Here is a 14,707-nt window from a genome sequence, read left to right as displayed (position 1 = left end):
GGTGGTGGCAGCAAAGCAGAGGTCAAATGAAAGTGGAGGTTGGCGAATAGAAACAACAGTGGCAAAGGATTTCCACAACTTCTTTGGCAAAAGACAAGAGAGCACTGATGGGTGAGGGAGGCCGTGGCAAGGTTCCCATTAAGAGGGTTTAAATTAATTGGTTCTGGGTTTTAAAAAAGGACATGCTTAATTCTTTTCTTAGCCTTAGTGTGTGTGTGTGTGCGTGTGTGTTTTTAGCCTGTGCCAATCTCAATCAGCCATCACTGCTATTTCACATCACGTGCTATGGGTGCAGCAGAAATTGGGTCAAGCAAACTAAGCCAAATAAGAAGAAATACACGTATTCTTGGAGAGCTAATACGTTGCTAAGCAAGAGTCCCTGGAAAAATCAACACGCAACAGTTTGTGTTGTCTTTCACATTGTGAGAAAAAAGTTACATTGGATAATTTGTGTTTTGAAATTCGCTTGGACTCCATGGGTGCAAAAAATCCTCCTATGGGAGTTTAGCATTTGACAGAAGAGGCAATCGGGGGGGAGACGTGAGGGGAGTTGTACTCAACACCACAGAACAAGGAGCCAGAGGGGGGGTGAAAGGACCAGACCACTCATTTACCTTTTTGCTCCACTTCTATTTCAGGCATTGGAAAAGAAAGCAAAAAAGAAAAAAAAAAGAGTGCAAAGAGGGAGAGAAAGGTTATCATGAGTCATCTACCAGGTACAAGAGGAGAATGAGTTGGGAGAGGATGTAACCATGAGGAGAACCGCGGGGCTGCTCTGGGGAAGAAGAGCGAGGAAACAAAGGATGTTTGTTAGTGAACGGACTCTCATCCTAGGATATAAAAACAGATTCAGTTATGACTGGAGAGAAGCTATGTTTTCTAGCACATTAAACTTTTCATTCCTACTATCTTTACCTGCCAACAAAATAATGCATTGGCCGACGTAGAAGCAGGATTGTGTTTAGATGGATAACATTCTTAAGGAAACAGCACAAGAGTTATTGTTGGCATGATATTGAGTGAGGGTGGAACTCTTTCAAACTTCATAAACACACATCATGACTTGTTCCAAATTCGCTCGCCCACAAACATAAAACATGACACGGCACTAATGTTACAGGCCAAGCTCTTAAATGAGCCAAAGAGAGCGGCAGCACATGCAATTGCTGATGAACAGTCTGCCTAATATGGAGTTTCTCAACTGGACTCTCAAAGCTGCAAACAATCGGTGGAGGAGGAAGCTAGACGCAACATATGAAAGGTCAGAAGTTAAAAAAGGAGAGCGAGACAGAGGTTAGTCAGAGGGGACGGGCGGTGACAGTGAGGTCTGTTTGAAAGAAGAAAAAAAAAGAATGAATATTTCTGAAAAATGTTGCAATTCAACTTACATACAAAGCGTAGATCACGGACTACTCTACAACAACGTAGACAAACTCAAATCATTGTTTAAAACAAACTTACAGCACATTTACAATTACTGTTCCCACACTAATAGCCCAGAGTCAAATACAGAATTTTCCCACAAATGTAGGTATTATATCAATTATTTTACTCCGTCATACAGTGGTCATCGGCCTTTTACTCCCTTATGATGTGCATAGAGAAAAACTAGCTCTACATGCTCAAATTAACTGAAGAATATTCATTTATGTAGCCTAAAATGTCAACATTCAAGAGGTACATTGTCTCAAATTCACTGCGGCTGATTAAATCAGAACTCCATTCATAAAACAAGCATTTTAAAGTTGGTTTGTTTCTCATCTTGTACAAATATCTGACAAAGCATAAAATCACACTTGGCACAAATCAGCATTATGATTTAGTTATTTCGGCTGTATTTTGATCTGTTTAAAGTGCGGAGAAAATCTGAGAGAGACGTTAATTCGTTCAGACGCTGTTCCTGAGGACGGCTGTGAAACTCACCGGGCTGTTTGTGCGCGCTTCACAATGACTCCTTTGCCGCTCACTGTGAATCACTTTTCACATCCGTTTCATCATTTTAACTGCCTCCAGATAATATTACAGACCCAGACATGATGGTGTTGAGTTATGCAACAGGACTTCTACCAGTACAGGACAGCAATATAGTTATTTTGGTCATAGCTGATGACAGAAAGAGTATTTAAATCAAATATCCCGACAGGTTGACTGTGATATGTGCTGATTATGTGGTACTGGTGGACCTTTTTCTTTTTTTCTTTAGATGAATCTTTACTTGATCACCCCAGCGGAATTGAACAAGTATACAGTCTATTTATATTTTAAACACATTTTCTTATATTTCCCAAATGGAATCTCGCCAAAACTTTTCTTTTATTCGCCAGGGTTTTGAAATATCTTTAATTTCTGTCACCGCCTTGGTATAATAAAGGTGAATTTAATTCTGTTAGGGAGTATTCCTTCAGTAGAAAGTAGTTCCAAAGAAAACGGTTTACACTAAGGAACAGTAAAGAGATTTTGCGGTTGAAATCCTTACCAACATAAACAAATCTCTGTTCATTCCTGCTACGCTGGGGTGACGGTAGAAATCTCTAACGGACATGGATTAAGTTTCATTTCCTTGCATCGAATCCAAATCCAATACTGAGTCTGCTTATCAAATCTAAAACCTATCACATCTTGTAATTAAGTTTAGCTTTGTGTGGGAAATCAAAGTTTAAGATAACTTTGAATAGTAGCAACAACCTGAATATGAGAAAATAATGATCTTACCTGACTACTAAGCTACTTATGAGGCGACCAGTTATGTTACAAAGTGATTTAATCTCTCTAATCTCCTTTTCAAAAGACATTCGGCTGACTGCAAACATCAGTTTACAGAAAGAGGATTATTCCGAATTTTCATTTGAACTCTAATTATTTAATAAAAGTGTGTAAAGACTAAAGGGGTGAACGATTTTTTTTCATATTTTAGGTCCACATAGGTTGAAGTGTCTATCAAACAAACTTTAGTACTGCATGTAGTAACAGCACATCTGTTCAGTCCAAATACACTTGTCAAAAAAGTACAACACAAGAAAAGTTCAGTATGGCGATACTTACTATAGGGAACACACTCATACTGGACCTCTAAGTACTTGTAGGTGCCAGGGCATGGATCGGGAAAGACATCAGAGCCAGTGACAACCACACACTGCGTACGGTTGTTGCACCTAGAAAAAAAAAAGATTGACCAGAGATTTCATCATGACTCCCCAAAGCAAGACTAGGCGGCAACATTAATAAGACAGAAGGAGAGGGGAAAAAGTTCATCGTTACAATGAAACTGAAGAATTCCCAGGAAGGACTGTCATGTACGCATTCTAATTTAAACCTTGGCAAGCGAAGGGAGGGATGAAAAGAATTAAGTCAGTAAATGAATGTTGAATGAATGTGGAAATGATTAGCAGAGGGAGAGAGCAGCTAAAGGCATGTTAGGAATTAGCGACGGCGTGTCCTTTAACGGCGTCTTCATACCTCTATTGAAAGGGAAGACATTCATTAAAACACACACGGCAGGTTGCTGTAACATGTGGCCGACAGGAATGCGGGCCTCTGGTGAATGGAGTGGCTCCACAGCAAACAATGACGTGAATGTGTCATTTCTACAAGAGGTTATTTGCCTTTCCAGTGTGAAACACTGTCCCTCTGTGAATTAATAGTGTGATGTGTGAATTTCAAAGTTAGCCTATGTGGAATATTTGTGTTTGCAGGTGTTTCTGGGTGCTAAAAAAGCAACGAGGGAAAGCAGAGTGGGGGGAGAAAAAAGGACAGGAGAGGACTGAGTTTGCACTTCAAACAACTTGAGGGATTGAGGATAATGTCAGCAGTAACAGAAGCAAACAAGAGAGAAATGGCACCGAAGTAGGGCATTCAACAATTTGCAAGCTTGAGATAAATATTTCAGAAGGTCAGTGGCAGTCATGCAAGTTGGACATACATTTTAACATCGGACATGACTTTTAAAGAACCATTAGTAATTCAAGAGGCTTTCTGTCACTGCAAAACAACCACACAAATGCTTGACGGTGCACTCTTTTTTTTTTTAAACAATACGGGCTGTTAAAGTGATGAATAAACAGGTGAATCTTTGCACATTAACCAGAATTTTTCTTTCGAAGCTGCACTCCAAAATCTACCCATGCGTTTTTATAACAAAACATTTTGCCTTGAAACTAATGGATTATTAAATCCATCCATCCATTCATCCATCCATTCATCCACTTTCTACCGCTTATCCTGTTAAGGGTCGCGGGGGGGGGGGGGCTTGAGCCTCTCCCAGCGGCCTTCTGGTATGAGGTCACCAGTCCATCACAGGGCCAACACACAGAGACAGACAACCATTCACACTCACAGTCACACCTACGGTCAATTTAGAGAATCAATCAGCCTCGTCCCCTCTTGATGTCTTTGGACTGTGGGAGGAAGCTGGAGTACCAGAGAGAACCCACACAGGAACAGGGAGAACATGGAGACTCCACACAGAAAGATCCCGTGCTCGAGATGGGGCTCGAACCTGGAACCTTCTTGCTGTGAGGAGACAGTGCTAACCACTGCACCACCGTGCCGCCCTTGGATTATTAAATGGTAATCGAAAAAAAAACAACATAAAAAATTCTATTATGAAGTTAACAAATAGCATCATCATTGATGGTTTAAATATCGCTGAAAAGATGGCGCCAGCTGCACTTAAGAGATTCACTTTTCTGGCTGTGAATGCTCCGGAGAGCTGCTGCGAGGAGGAAAGGTCACTGCTTCGAGATGTGAAAAGACTGACAGCTGATGAGAGCAACAGAAACACTTCAGCTGTACCCACAGATACACTATTTAATTCAGTCTTCTGAGTTCAGACGTTTGACTGACACTTCTGTCGGTCCCCGTACTACAGCATAATGAAGTACATGTTCTGCACTTTAATGCAACTTTGAGTTCCATCACATTGAGTTGATTTGAACATTTTCATTTCATGCTACCTTGAGTTTCTCCTCTACTCCAAATGTTTTATCAACTTTTTTAATGATATTGTGATAGATTGCCATCATTAAATTAAGCAGTTAAAAGCTCAAAATACAATTGATTACATACATGTGGCATCTTGCAGCTTCAGTTCATGCACTTAGTAACACTTAAAAAGCGTAAATGCTCACAAGTTAACACCAAGCTGGTGAACACAGCAGCACATTTAGCAGCTAATCCAGAGTCAGTGGAGACCAAAGTAGAGCTCAAATGGTAACATCCTCTGAAATCGGTCTCGGAGGAAAAGCTAATGTCTTGTAAAGGATTATCATGATATTACAGAATCATGGTCAAAAGTATTAATCATAAAAATGTTATCATGCTATTTATTGAAGATTTGAACCAATAACAATTCATCTAAAAATTCACCTGTTGATCCTGTTTCATTTTTTTGTAGCAAATTGAATTCCAGCGTATTGAGGTGTAGAGTCTGAAACACGATTGTATAAAACAAAGACCAATCATCCTACCACGATCTGCATTATTAGCATACATAGGTTTAATATTGTGTGTGAGTGTGTGTGTGTTTATTTTAAATAAGTTCTCATCAGCAGCGCTATGCCGTGACACTCCATGGTGCTGTTTTAAAAGAGAACTGATTTTCAACCAGCTATGTACCAAGCAGCTTTGGCAATAGATGCGAATGAACAGTGCTTAACTGCATACTTCCTGCATCCACATGTCCCTGCTCATCTGCTGGCAAAGTTCCCCAGATGAGGTATTTTGCATCACTCCCTGGCTCCAGCTCCAACTCTGCATTGTACTTCCGCCGTTTGAAAGCTCGCCACGTTGGCTTTTCGCCAATGACAATCACTGGGATTTGCATACTGCTCGACCTGCTTACGCCAAATTATAGTTACACACAGCAAGCTCGTGCATGGTGCAGGTCGGGCAGCAACGGGGCGAAATGGACGTCGGAGCAAATGCAATTGTGACGGTGTAACGTGAAAACACATCACTCTGCGGTGCATCCAGGCTATTTTCTACCATCTGAGCTTAAAGCGATACGGCAATCGTTTACTGTTGTCTAATCATGTGGCACCAATTTCAAATATATATGCAGTTGAAAGGGTACAAAGGCAGGTTTTATGAAAAGACCATCTTTCCAGCATCAAATAGCATCTTTATGCAAGATGTTCAACATAAGGCTTGCCTGTCAAAATTATAGAAATGTCACATTATGGCATTGCCTCTTTTATGCTCCTCCTCCGCCACTGTCGCTTCCTTTCAAGTTGGAAGAATTCACTCTGGCATTGTTGTACTGTAATTTTTAGATGTTCTTGCTATGGATTACAGGGAGGGTGTTGTTCTGTTTTAAACTACGGCTGAAATCATTGCATATAATTGCAACTCTATGGTGCTGGGGCACATTCTGCTAGTGGAAACTTATTCGGAGTTCTTTTTGTTTTCTATCAAAGCGCTGCACCTCTGACCAGGTAAAGGGGTCATTCTGTTAGTTTTACTGGGTCACAGAAAAGGTGATCATAGAGAAATGAGACAATGCATGGCAGTCATAAATAAATAAAACAAAAAAACACCTTATTTGGAATATTTTCATGTGTGTGCTCGTGCAGAATTACTGTGCTTACACTAGGGCAAAGGGAGAGAGGTGGAGGAAAGAAGGGAGAGCAAGGTCAGACATACCATCCATTAACAGTACATCTCTGCAGGGATGATCACCTGAATATTAAACGGAGCAGTAACTGGACTTTCAATCCATTTCTGCATACATTTTTCATTGAGGCACAACCAAACATTTTCCTTGACAACACTTTGATTTGGATGTTGTGGAGAACTGTTCCTCACTAGCTGTTTTTGTTGTGAAAAATGGGCAGCTGATGAATATTTTCGGACGCAATTTCCACACCGACACAACTGTGCAGCAGACATCCCACTGTTTCCTTCTCACCCCGATCTTATTTAATATGTTTGTTTATCTGTCTGTGGTGCTATTGCCTTTTGTTAATCTTCCCGAAATTGGCAGTGCATTGTCTCTTAATGGGAAGCCATTGAAAATCCTTCCTTGTTTTAGATTGCTGGAGAAATAGAGGAAGACTGAACAAGGTCGACTGAAGATATTTGACTGTTCTAGCATCCCTTGCTATCACATCAACCTTAATTATGGTCAGGAGCCTATTTCCTCTGATCTAAATCATTAGAATAATTCTGGCTAAGGTCTTATGTTGCCGTGTCTTCTCAAAGCTTGCACAGCCTCAAGGGAATATTGGATGGGAGAAAAAATTTTGAAGTGCAGCTTCAGCAAGTGAGAGTTTAACTTGTCAACAGATGCGGTGTGCAGTGTGGCAGGCTGCAGTCAAACCGAGGGGCATGGACACTGTCAGAAGTGTGTTATTGCATGAGAGTGCTGGGAGTCAACTGTAAATTTAGAAAGACGGGGTATGACAGGAGGGCTTGATCTATTTCTGAGCTTTTCTGTAGCATCTTAGGGGAGTAACGAAAGAAGCTCGAGGAGGAGGGAAAACCCAGAAGTGTGAGATGGTGGGCGATGGTGTAGCTTAAGGCAGACCAGGTTAGGACAGAGCAGTGCATTAGAAGATGAACTGTGCTGGTGACTATTTATGAAAAGTTCATCCGGTTGCCCTTTAAAAATACACACACCTCTGGGGCTAAGCAGCAGTCAAGCTCCAGTGTTTATGTGCTGTCATTTGACAGCATCCAGTGATAGGGGAACCAGGATAAAAAGGCATGATGATGGGTATTGCTCGCTACCTGAGGCAAAGCCACTTCAATGCAGTACGAGTGTTTGAACAAAGCAAGCCCAATGTCCCAGATAGGGAATTAAGAGAGTGTTCAGGTGACTCACAGTCTGTGTGAGCGATGCTGATTATAACTCAAACAGAAACAATGCTCAGCCCGTGTGAGGAGCTCTGGCACATGGATGTCGATTTTCACCAGTCAAGAATTAATCTGCGTCCCAGTTTTCTTGAATTTCAAATCGCCACCAATTTAATCAAAGAAACAGAAGGATAAAGAATTCAAAGGTGCAGGATAATGGCCGTGCTTACATGGACTGCAGTAGTCAGACAAATGACCTTCTAAAAATGATATTCATTTAAGGAGAGTAGTTTATAGAATATTCCATTCATATTTGTGTTCACATGCCACAAAGCAAAGTCCTAATGATTTAAGATTTACACCATCATTAAATCTATATTCTAGGTCAGTTTTCCCCTCCAGATTATCTCCTGAAACCACTGCTGCTGTGGAATATTTGAGGGTTTTCTTGTTATTGAAGCAAAATACGAAGCTTTGGGCAGAGTTCGCAGCGCTGGCTGGAAGCTTGAGCTGCAATTTGACTGATGCACATTTTGCAAACTGGTAGAACTTCACAGCGCCATTGAGGAGTAAACACGTCTAGAACACACTTCAGTAATGCGACTTTTAATCGGATCATTGATTACACCATTTATGACCTTCTGCAGGAAAAGGTCATCAAAAAAATGCTGCTTACATGGCTTGGCAGGAATAATAAGGTGTAGGGAATAAAGCAACACCGCAAATCCTGCGAGGCTGATATAGTCCCCTGCTCCTGGATGCGATTGTGAAAGAGGTCCCTCTTGTCACCCAGTGTTTTACCTTTGTGATATAATCTTGTAGGCATCAGGGAGGTAGCAGTTGACGTTCTCCATCTGGAACGGGTCAGCGTCACAGATCTTGTCATCAGTCCGGCCGTAGTTGGCCGTCTCGATCATAATGACATCACTCCCCGGGCAGCGGAGATCAATTGCATATCCTTCACACGAGAGCTCCCTCCTGACCAGGCCGAAAGGCAGCGCCGCACGGCTGAACCCTGACGGAGGACACACAGACACGGGGAAGAAACTTAGAGAAAATAGAAAAAAAAATAATGAGTTAAAAGGATGACTGCTTGAAAACAATAGGACCACACATCCTGTGGTAAAAATCCACTGGCACAAAATAAATAGGCAACAGCAGTCCAATGTTTACCGCAGTTTTAAACAGATGGGCCATTACACACCATACAGGGATGAGGAAAGACAAAACAACCCTTTCCTACATCTCTCCACGGTCTCGGCTAAGACATCAGATCGATGTCATTGGAGACCGATGCTAACCTCATAAATTCTTGAGCAAACAAATGCTACAGAGCATCAGGATGGCCTCTACCTCGAGGACACCCGCCACAAAGTCAGGACTGAGGAGAGTTTCTTCTACAGTTGTGTACTCATTTGTTTTGTTTCCTTTACTTCCTCTGTACAGCAAAATAGAGAAAAGGGCAGGATCCCGGAAGAACGCCGTGTAAAATAATCCATTTTACAGTGTCGACAATCGAAAAGGGGGGGCAGACTTGAGTCCGCACGGGTGAAAAATCCATACGCTGCAGATGGGAGCGCAGCCAAATAGCTCCGGTTTGGGGCTGAATTAACTTTTTCAGCAAATTAATTGTTACCCCTCAGTGCGTTAATAAAATATAATTTCACAAATAAGTTGGATATGAAGATATGTAAAGAGAGAGGAAAGCAACCAAAATTAAAAGGAAATCAATTATCTTGGGTGGAAATTATCCAAAGTGGAAAAAAAAAAAAAAACCTAACCGTCTGCAACTCTGAGAAAACAATTAGGTAAAATTAAAGTAGAACATGCAAATGTGTTCCATTTAAGAGCTGCAAGCGGAGCTCCGCATGAACTGTCAATAATCGCCGTTGTTTGCAGCAGTCGTGGGTCCCTGAGGGGGCAGCTACCATTTGTATTTTCTGCACTGCTCCCTCCTAATTAGCCCTTCTTTCAGCCTGTTACCTTTTCTATTCTCCCATTGGCTCCCCAGCATTGTCATGTACTAACACTTACCACCGCGGGTTCACTTTGCCCCCTCACTCTAATTATCCTCACACGTTTGACAGTCAGGGCCTGATGCAATTAGCATTGTTTGAACTGCTCAAAGTTGAAGTGATTCCGGCTTGAAATTCCTACCCTGCATCCCCGACCCCCATGTCTGCTAGTCATTTCAGCCTGCTGTGCCTGGCTCAGTCATAATGATATTCCGTGTCAGCCTGCACATGTCAAACTGGCAAACACACAGACATCTGTGAAACATACACTGTTGGAAATATACCGTTGAAGTCATTAGATGTTAAAGGGAACTTGGGCAATCTCTAGTAGTGGTAGCAGTACAACAAAATATGAAACTAATGGTATAAATTCTCTGGCATTCAGCCACTAGACATTTCATTATAATAACATGATCTTTCTAATGGCCAGTAGATTCTGCTTAGCCGGACTGTTTATCACCTCATTAGGAAACGTCAGTGTGGCTGAACAATAAGTGGAGGGCTGCGGGGTCACTCCATCTATTCCAATAACTACAACAATTACCCAAAACCTTTCAGAAAACCTGTCCAGAACTGTGGATGATAAAACACAGAGTGAAGTCGTCAGGCTTTCCTGCGAAGACTAATGATCATCCCGCCTGCCATTCCTCACGGAAGGAGTGACGGGTTTATCACATCGGCTACAGAGAGCAGACAGAAAGAATGCATTTCATGGGGTTTTTAAACTCTGAAGAGATCCGTCGTCATCGTCTTCTCTTTTTTTTTTTTTTTTTTTTTTTGGCGGAGACAACCTCGTGGACATACAAGCGCACGTCATCTGCCTTTGTAACCTCCTTTCTCTGGCTGTCCACCCGCGACTTTACCCATCTATCAGAGCACTACGGCATGATTGTATGCTGCTGTCAACAGAGAGCTGGCCATTGATTAGAACTGGCCTCCTCCTTCTCCTCCTCCTCCCTCCCCTGCATAGATCTCTCTGGTCGTAGGCTAACACTACATCAATTAGGGGGAGTAGCTAGACTGTACTGGCGGCCTACAAGACAAATTGCTTCTTCTACAAACTGCAGATAGTCGCTGACTCATTAATGACTGTCTTGTCAACTTGTAATTGGACAAGTAATGACAAATCTGAATAAATGTTAAAATATATATAAGGGAGATAGAGAAAGGGAATATATTTTTCCTCCACTTAACTATATTTTGCTTAAGATCTCAGGATTTAAGCTCGGCTAAGAAGGAGAAAAAACTTGTGACAACAAAGATTTCTGCTATTCGTCTGCATTGGTTTCCTTTAGTTGTTGTTGTTATGGAAGTTTTTCTGGATAGGGGGGGAGATTATTTGTGTGCACAAATGTCAGTGTCTTAGCGAGGTATGAAAAGCTTTTCATCTTGCATTCTGTGCTTTGTTTGACTGCTCAACTTTGCAGCAGTTGAAGACATGCGACAGAAGGTCACCAGCTGCAGGGGGAAAAGAGGTCTGAAGAAAACTGCAGGAAAAAAATCCATAACAAAATCCTCTTGTGTGTAAGAGAAAAAAAAGAAGTAGTGGCTCCCCTCTTTATCTGTCCAAAGGATTTACATTAAATTACACAATCAGAGAGGGAATTGAATTATGCTTTATACAGAATATTTTGTCAAATGGCCGTGGTAGCCATTTAGCGTTAGCTAGAATAGGCTGAGATCCCTATTCCTGGCCTTGTTGACATGAAGCCTTATCATGCATTCTGGTCAGTGAGTGACTGAGAGGAAAGTAGCTTTTCAGATTCCTCCCCCTGACCTGCCAGCTAAGCCCTCTATTGAGCTCCAGAAAGCAAAGCAAAGGCCCGCGAATGCTCTTCAATATGTTGCATTCAGGCACTTTTCCTTCTTCTTCTGCAGTCGACAGCCTATAATTCGCAGGTGACAGCCCCCCCCCCCCCCCCCCCTCATAATACATATTTTGTTTTCTATCAACACCCCTGAAATTGGAAGTGGCACTGCGGCTCAGATGGGTGCATCTGACACCATCCACACAGTTACACTCAGTGGCTTTTAAAAACCCTGGAGATGAAAGTAAAGATAATGGAGGTTTGGCGTTGAGATGATTCCATTCGGCGACTGCAAACACACGTGTTGAGGTTCATCTCTGCTCTGAATGTAGGTTTGCAAGGGCAGAGACGTGACTAACCTCTTAACCCTTCAAACTCGACTCCAGGATATCAGAAGGTGGGAGGATTTTTTTTTTTTTTTAAACTCCTGGAATGTTTGATCAGTCTTAAAAAAAAAAAAAAACTGGGCCATTTTCGGAGGGTAGACAGAGTGGCGAGGCGGACACAGACAGAGAGCAAAGCCGTCGGTTGACGCTTGTCATCCTCCATTAAGGTTCCTTTGATTGGCCTTTGTGGTCCTGGAAACAGCAAACAGCTGCATGCAAATGGCCCTGTTTCCCTACGGCTGGCCCCATTGTTCTGGGCTTGGGTTTGACACAGACACTTTCTTTGCAGCATAAAAGAGGGTGTAGCCTTTAGTCAAATAAGAGCCCCCCCCCCTCGCAGTCGCAGCATGACGGCTCCAAGATTGTTTGTCTTTTTATGCTGTTTTATTCTCAATATTACTGGCAGCCAACATATTTAGAAGAAAGCAGATCTCAGAGTCAAGCTTGCCTCCAACAGCTGGGGATGCCTCCATAATCCTATATCCGGGGTGACGGAGTGGTCATACCCCGTGCTTCTGCTGTTGGTGGATTTCCAATGGGAATTTAAAAAGTAGGACAAAAAAAATGTTGAATTCTTAATATTCAGGATCAAAACTAAATCACAAGGTTTGCCTCTTTTATTTTCCTGCTCTTTGTTCTTTCCGGCTGCATTTCTAATCTATTCAGTGGAACCTTTTGATTGCTGCCCAAGGAACCGAATTAGCTGAAAATAATCAAATTCAAGTGCCGTAAAGCTTTTATGTATAAAATAAAACACTTTACTGTCCATGCGCTTTAACAAACAGACATATGCTAAAGCAGGTTACGCTGCCAGTACGCCTGCACTCCCAATGTCCCTGAGAATTCATAAAAGAACCCACTGTTGCAAAATGCTGCGCATGACTGCATATTACATGTGAGACCCCCCCCCCCCACACACACACACACACACACACACACACACACAGGACCAGGGTGCGAGATGAGGAGAGAGATTTGGGATTCTCAAAATAACACCTGTTCTCCAAATACAGACAACACCCTGAGAAGTTTCCACTATGACACGATGGCTCGTATTTCATTTCAACTGCGAAATGCGGTGGAACACTGAAAATCTAGTTGGACATATGGTACAATTTCCCATGACACTTAAGTCCTAGCTCCGGTCCATCTTGCTGGGAATTGTTTCTAAAGACAGTGTCAGACATGACCACAAACCCCGGGGCTGCACCCGCCTTTCCCAGACAGCTGCTATCAGACACTCTTGATTCCGATACGAGTATTTTAAAATAGAAACTAGCAATATGGAATCCATTCAGGACATTTGGGGTTAGACGGAGCACTCTGAGACAGATCCCTTTTCTCTTTCTGGTGGTACATGAATACATTGTTGCCACTTCAAATTCCAAAGTATTCATCAGTATTCATGCTGGTAGCCTTTTTTCTAGAATTCATCTCTCAAATGTTTTATTGACTGCAAAAAAAAGGAAGAGGTAGGAGGAGAGAATCACATGCTCCATGTTGTTGACACATCTTGTTAAAGAGGTTTAAAAGGAAGGATTTGTCTTTTTTTTTTGTGGAGGCTAAGCTTGATAGAGCTCGCTGCCTCTTAACTCCTCAGGTGGGCCCATTTTGAGGATGCTACACGTGAGGGATGTTTTCTTCCGGAGGTGTATTTTTTTTTTTCTAAATATTTCTTTTGGTTAATTTTCCTTTTTACATACATCCAAAAAAAGAAAAAATGTGAGAAATGATTGAAGTGTTTACCTGCTCTGATGCAATCCGCTAAAATGTAGTTTGACGTCTTTTTGAAGCTAAGGTAACATTCCAGTTATTCTATAATGATTTTTTTTTTAATTATCCTGCAAAAACACTGAAAAAAATACCACAATTTCCCTATAAATATAGCATCATGTGCTAATCTGTAGCTGCAAATGGCACAAGAGCTGAGTAATCAAGTTGTATCATCGTTGAAGTGGCTAAAAGCTGCGCTTCAAACAAACAAACAAACAAAAAAACGCTCACTGACCGCAGGTCAAAAGTGAAGCCAGATTCGAGCGTCCGTGGCGGGCTGATCACCGCCGTATTAACAGCTGTTTGGAATACGGAAGCTGTGCAGGTTGCCATTTTATTGAAATGTAGCTGGTTAGACGTGAATAGCAATTATGAGTCCTGTGATAAATGAACATTATAGAAAGGAATATTACTGCCACAGGCACAAAAACTGCAGCAAACATTTCATATCTCAATAACAGACACACTGAACGCCCTGGTGACAAATCTGCACATTTTCAAACACCGACCAACGGCCATCGGTTTTGACCCAGTCTTGTTAGCTAGGTCAACCGTAGTTAGCTGTGATAGTTGCTTCAGGGGGCCATGTTCTGTGTTTCAAGTACTAGCGGGTGTTCAGGCAGAAAACAACCGTTACAAGTAATTCAAGGAGCAGAGCTGGTTGCTTTGGTTGCCAGTGAGACGTGAAATCTGATCCAAGAAGGCAGAAGACAAACACTGCAAAACTGTTTCTAACACCATAAAGCAGGATTTTACATGAAGTTCTATCTATTGTTTTATATCTTTATTTGCAACATTCACATCGGCAACTCACTTACTGAATGACAAGCCTTCCTGTGTTTTATTTTTGGCCACAGCAAAGAATGAGTGTTTTTCTTTAAAGATGCAAAGCCCCCTCTATTACACACCGAGCGATCCTACGATGCAAACAACT

The 14,707-nt window shown here is 41.9% G+C and overlaps 1 protein-coding gene across 10 annotated transcripts in view; it reads right to left on the bottom strand.

Moving 5' to 3' along the window:
• Positions 1-14,707, bottom strand: part of adgrl2b.1 (adhesion G protein-coupled receptor L2b, tandem duplicate 1) — an 89,954-nt gene that overhangs the window by 42,772 nt on the left and 32,475 nt on the right. For 8 of the 10 annotated variants that reach the window (XM_086203962.1, XM_086203965.1, XM_086203966.1 and 5 more), the window contains exons 3-5: positions 8,593-8,806; positions 3,043-3,152; positions 615-629 (exon numbers count right to left, since the gene is read on the bottom strand). In XM_086203962.1, the coding sequence (XP_086060088.1) occupies positions 615-629; positions 3,043-3,152; positions 8,593-8,806 (339 nt within the window). The remainder of the gene's footprint in view (positions 1-614; positions 630-3,042; positions 3,153-8,592; positions 8,807-14,707) is intronic. The other 2 variants (XM_086203963.1, XM_086203967.1) reach the window with 1 other exon arrangement.

The sequence above is a fragment of the Aulostomus chinensis genome, chromosome 5 (assembly GCF_037954235.1).
Source record: "Aulostomus chinensis isolate RoL2024-O1b breed Wild chromosome 5, RoL_Achi_v1.0, whole genome shotgun sequence".
In the NCBI taxonomy this organism is placed as follows: Eukaryota; Metazoa; Chordata; class Actinopteri; order Syngnathiformes; family Aulostomidae; genus Aulostomus; species Aulostomus chinensis.
The sequence above is the reverse complement of the archived record's forward strand: the minus strand, read 5'-3'. Positions and strand labels throughout refer to the sequence as shown.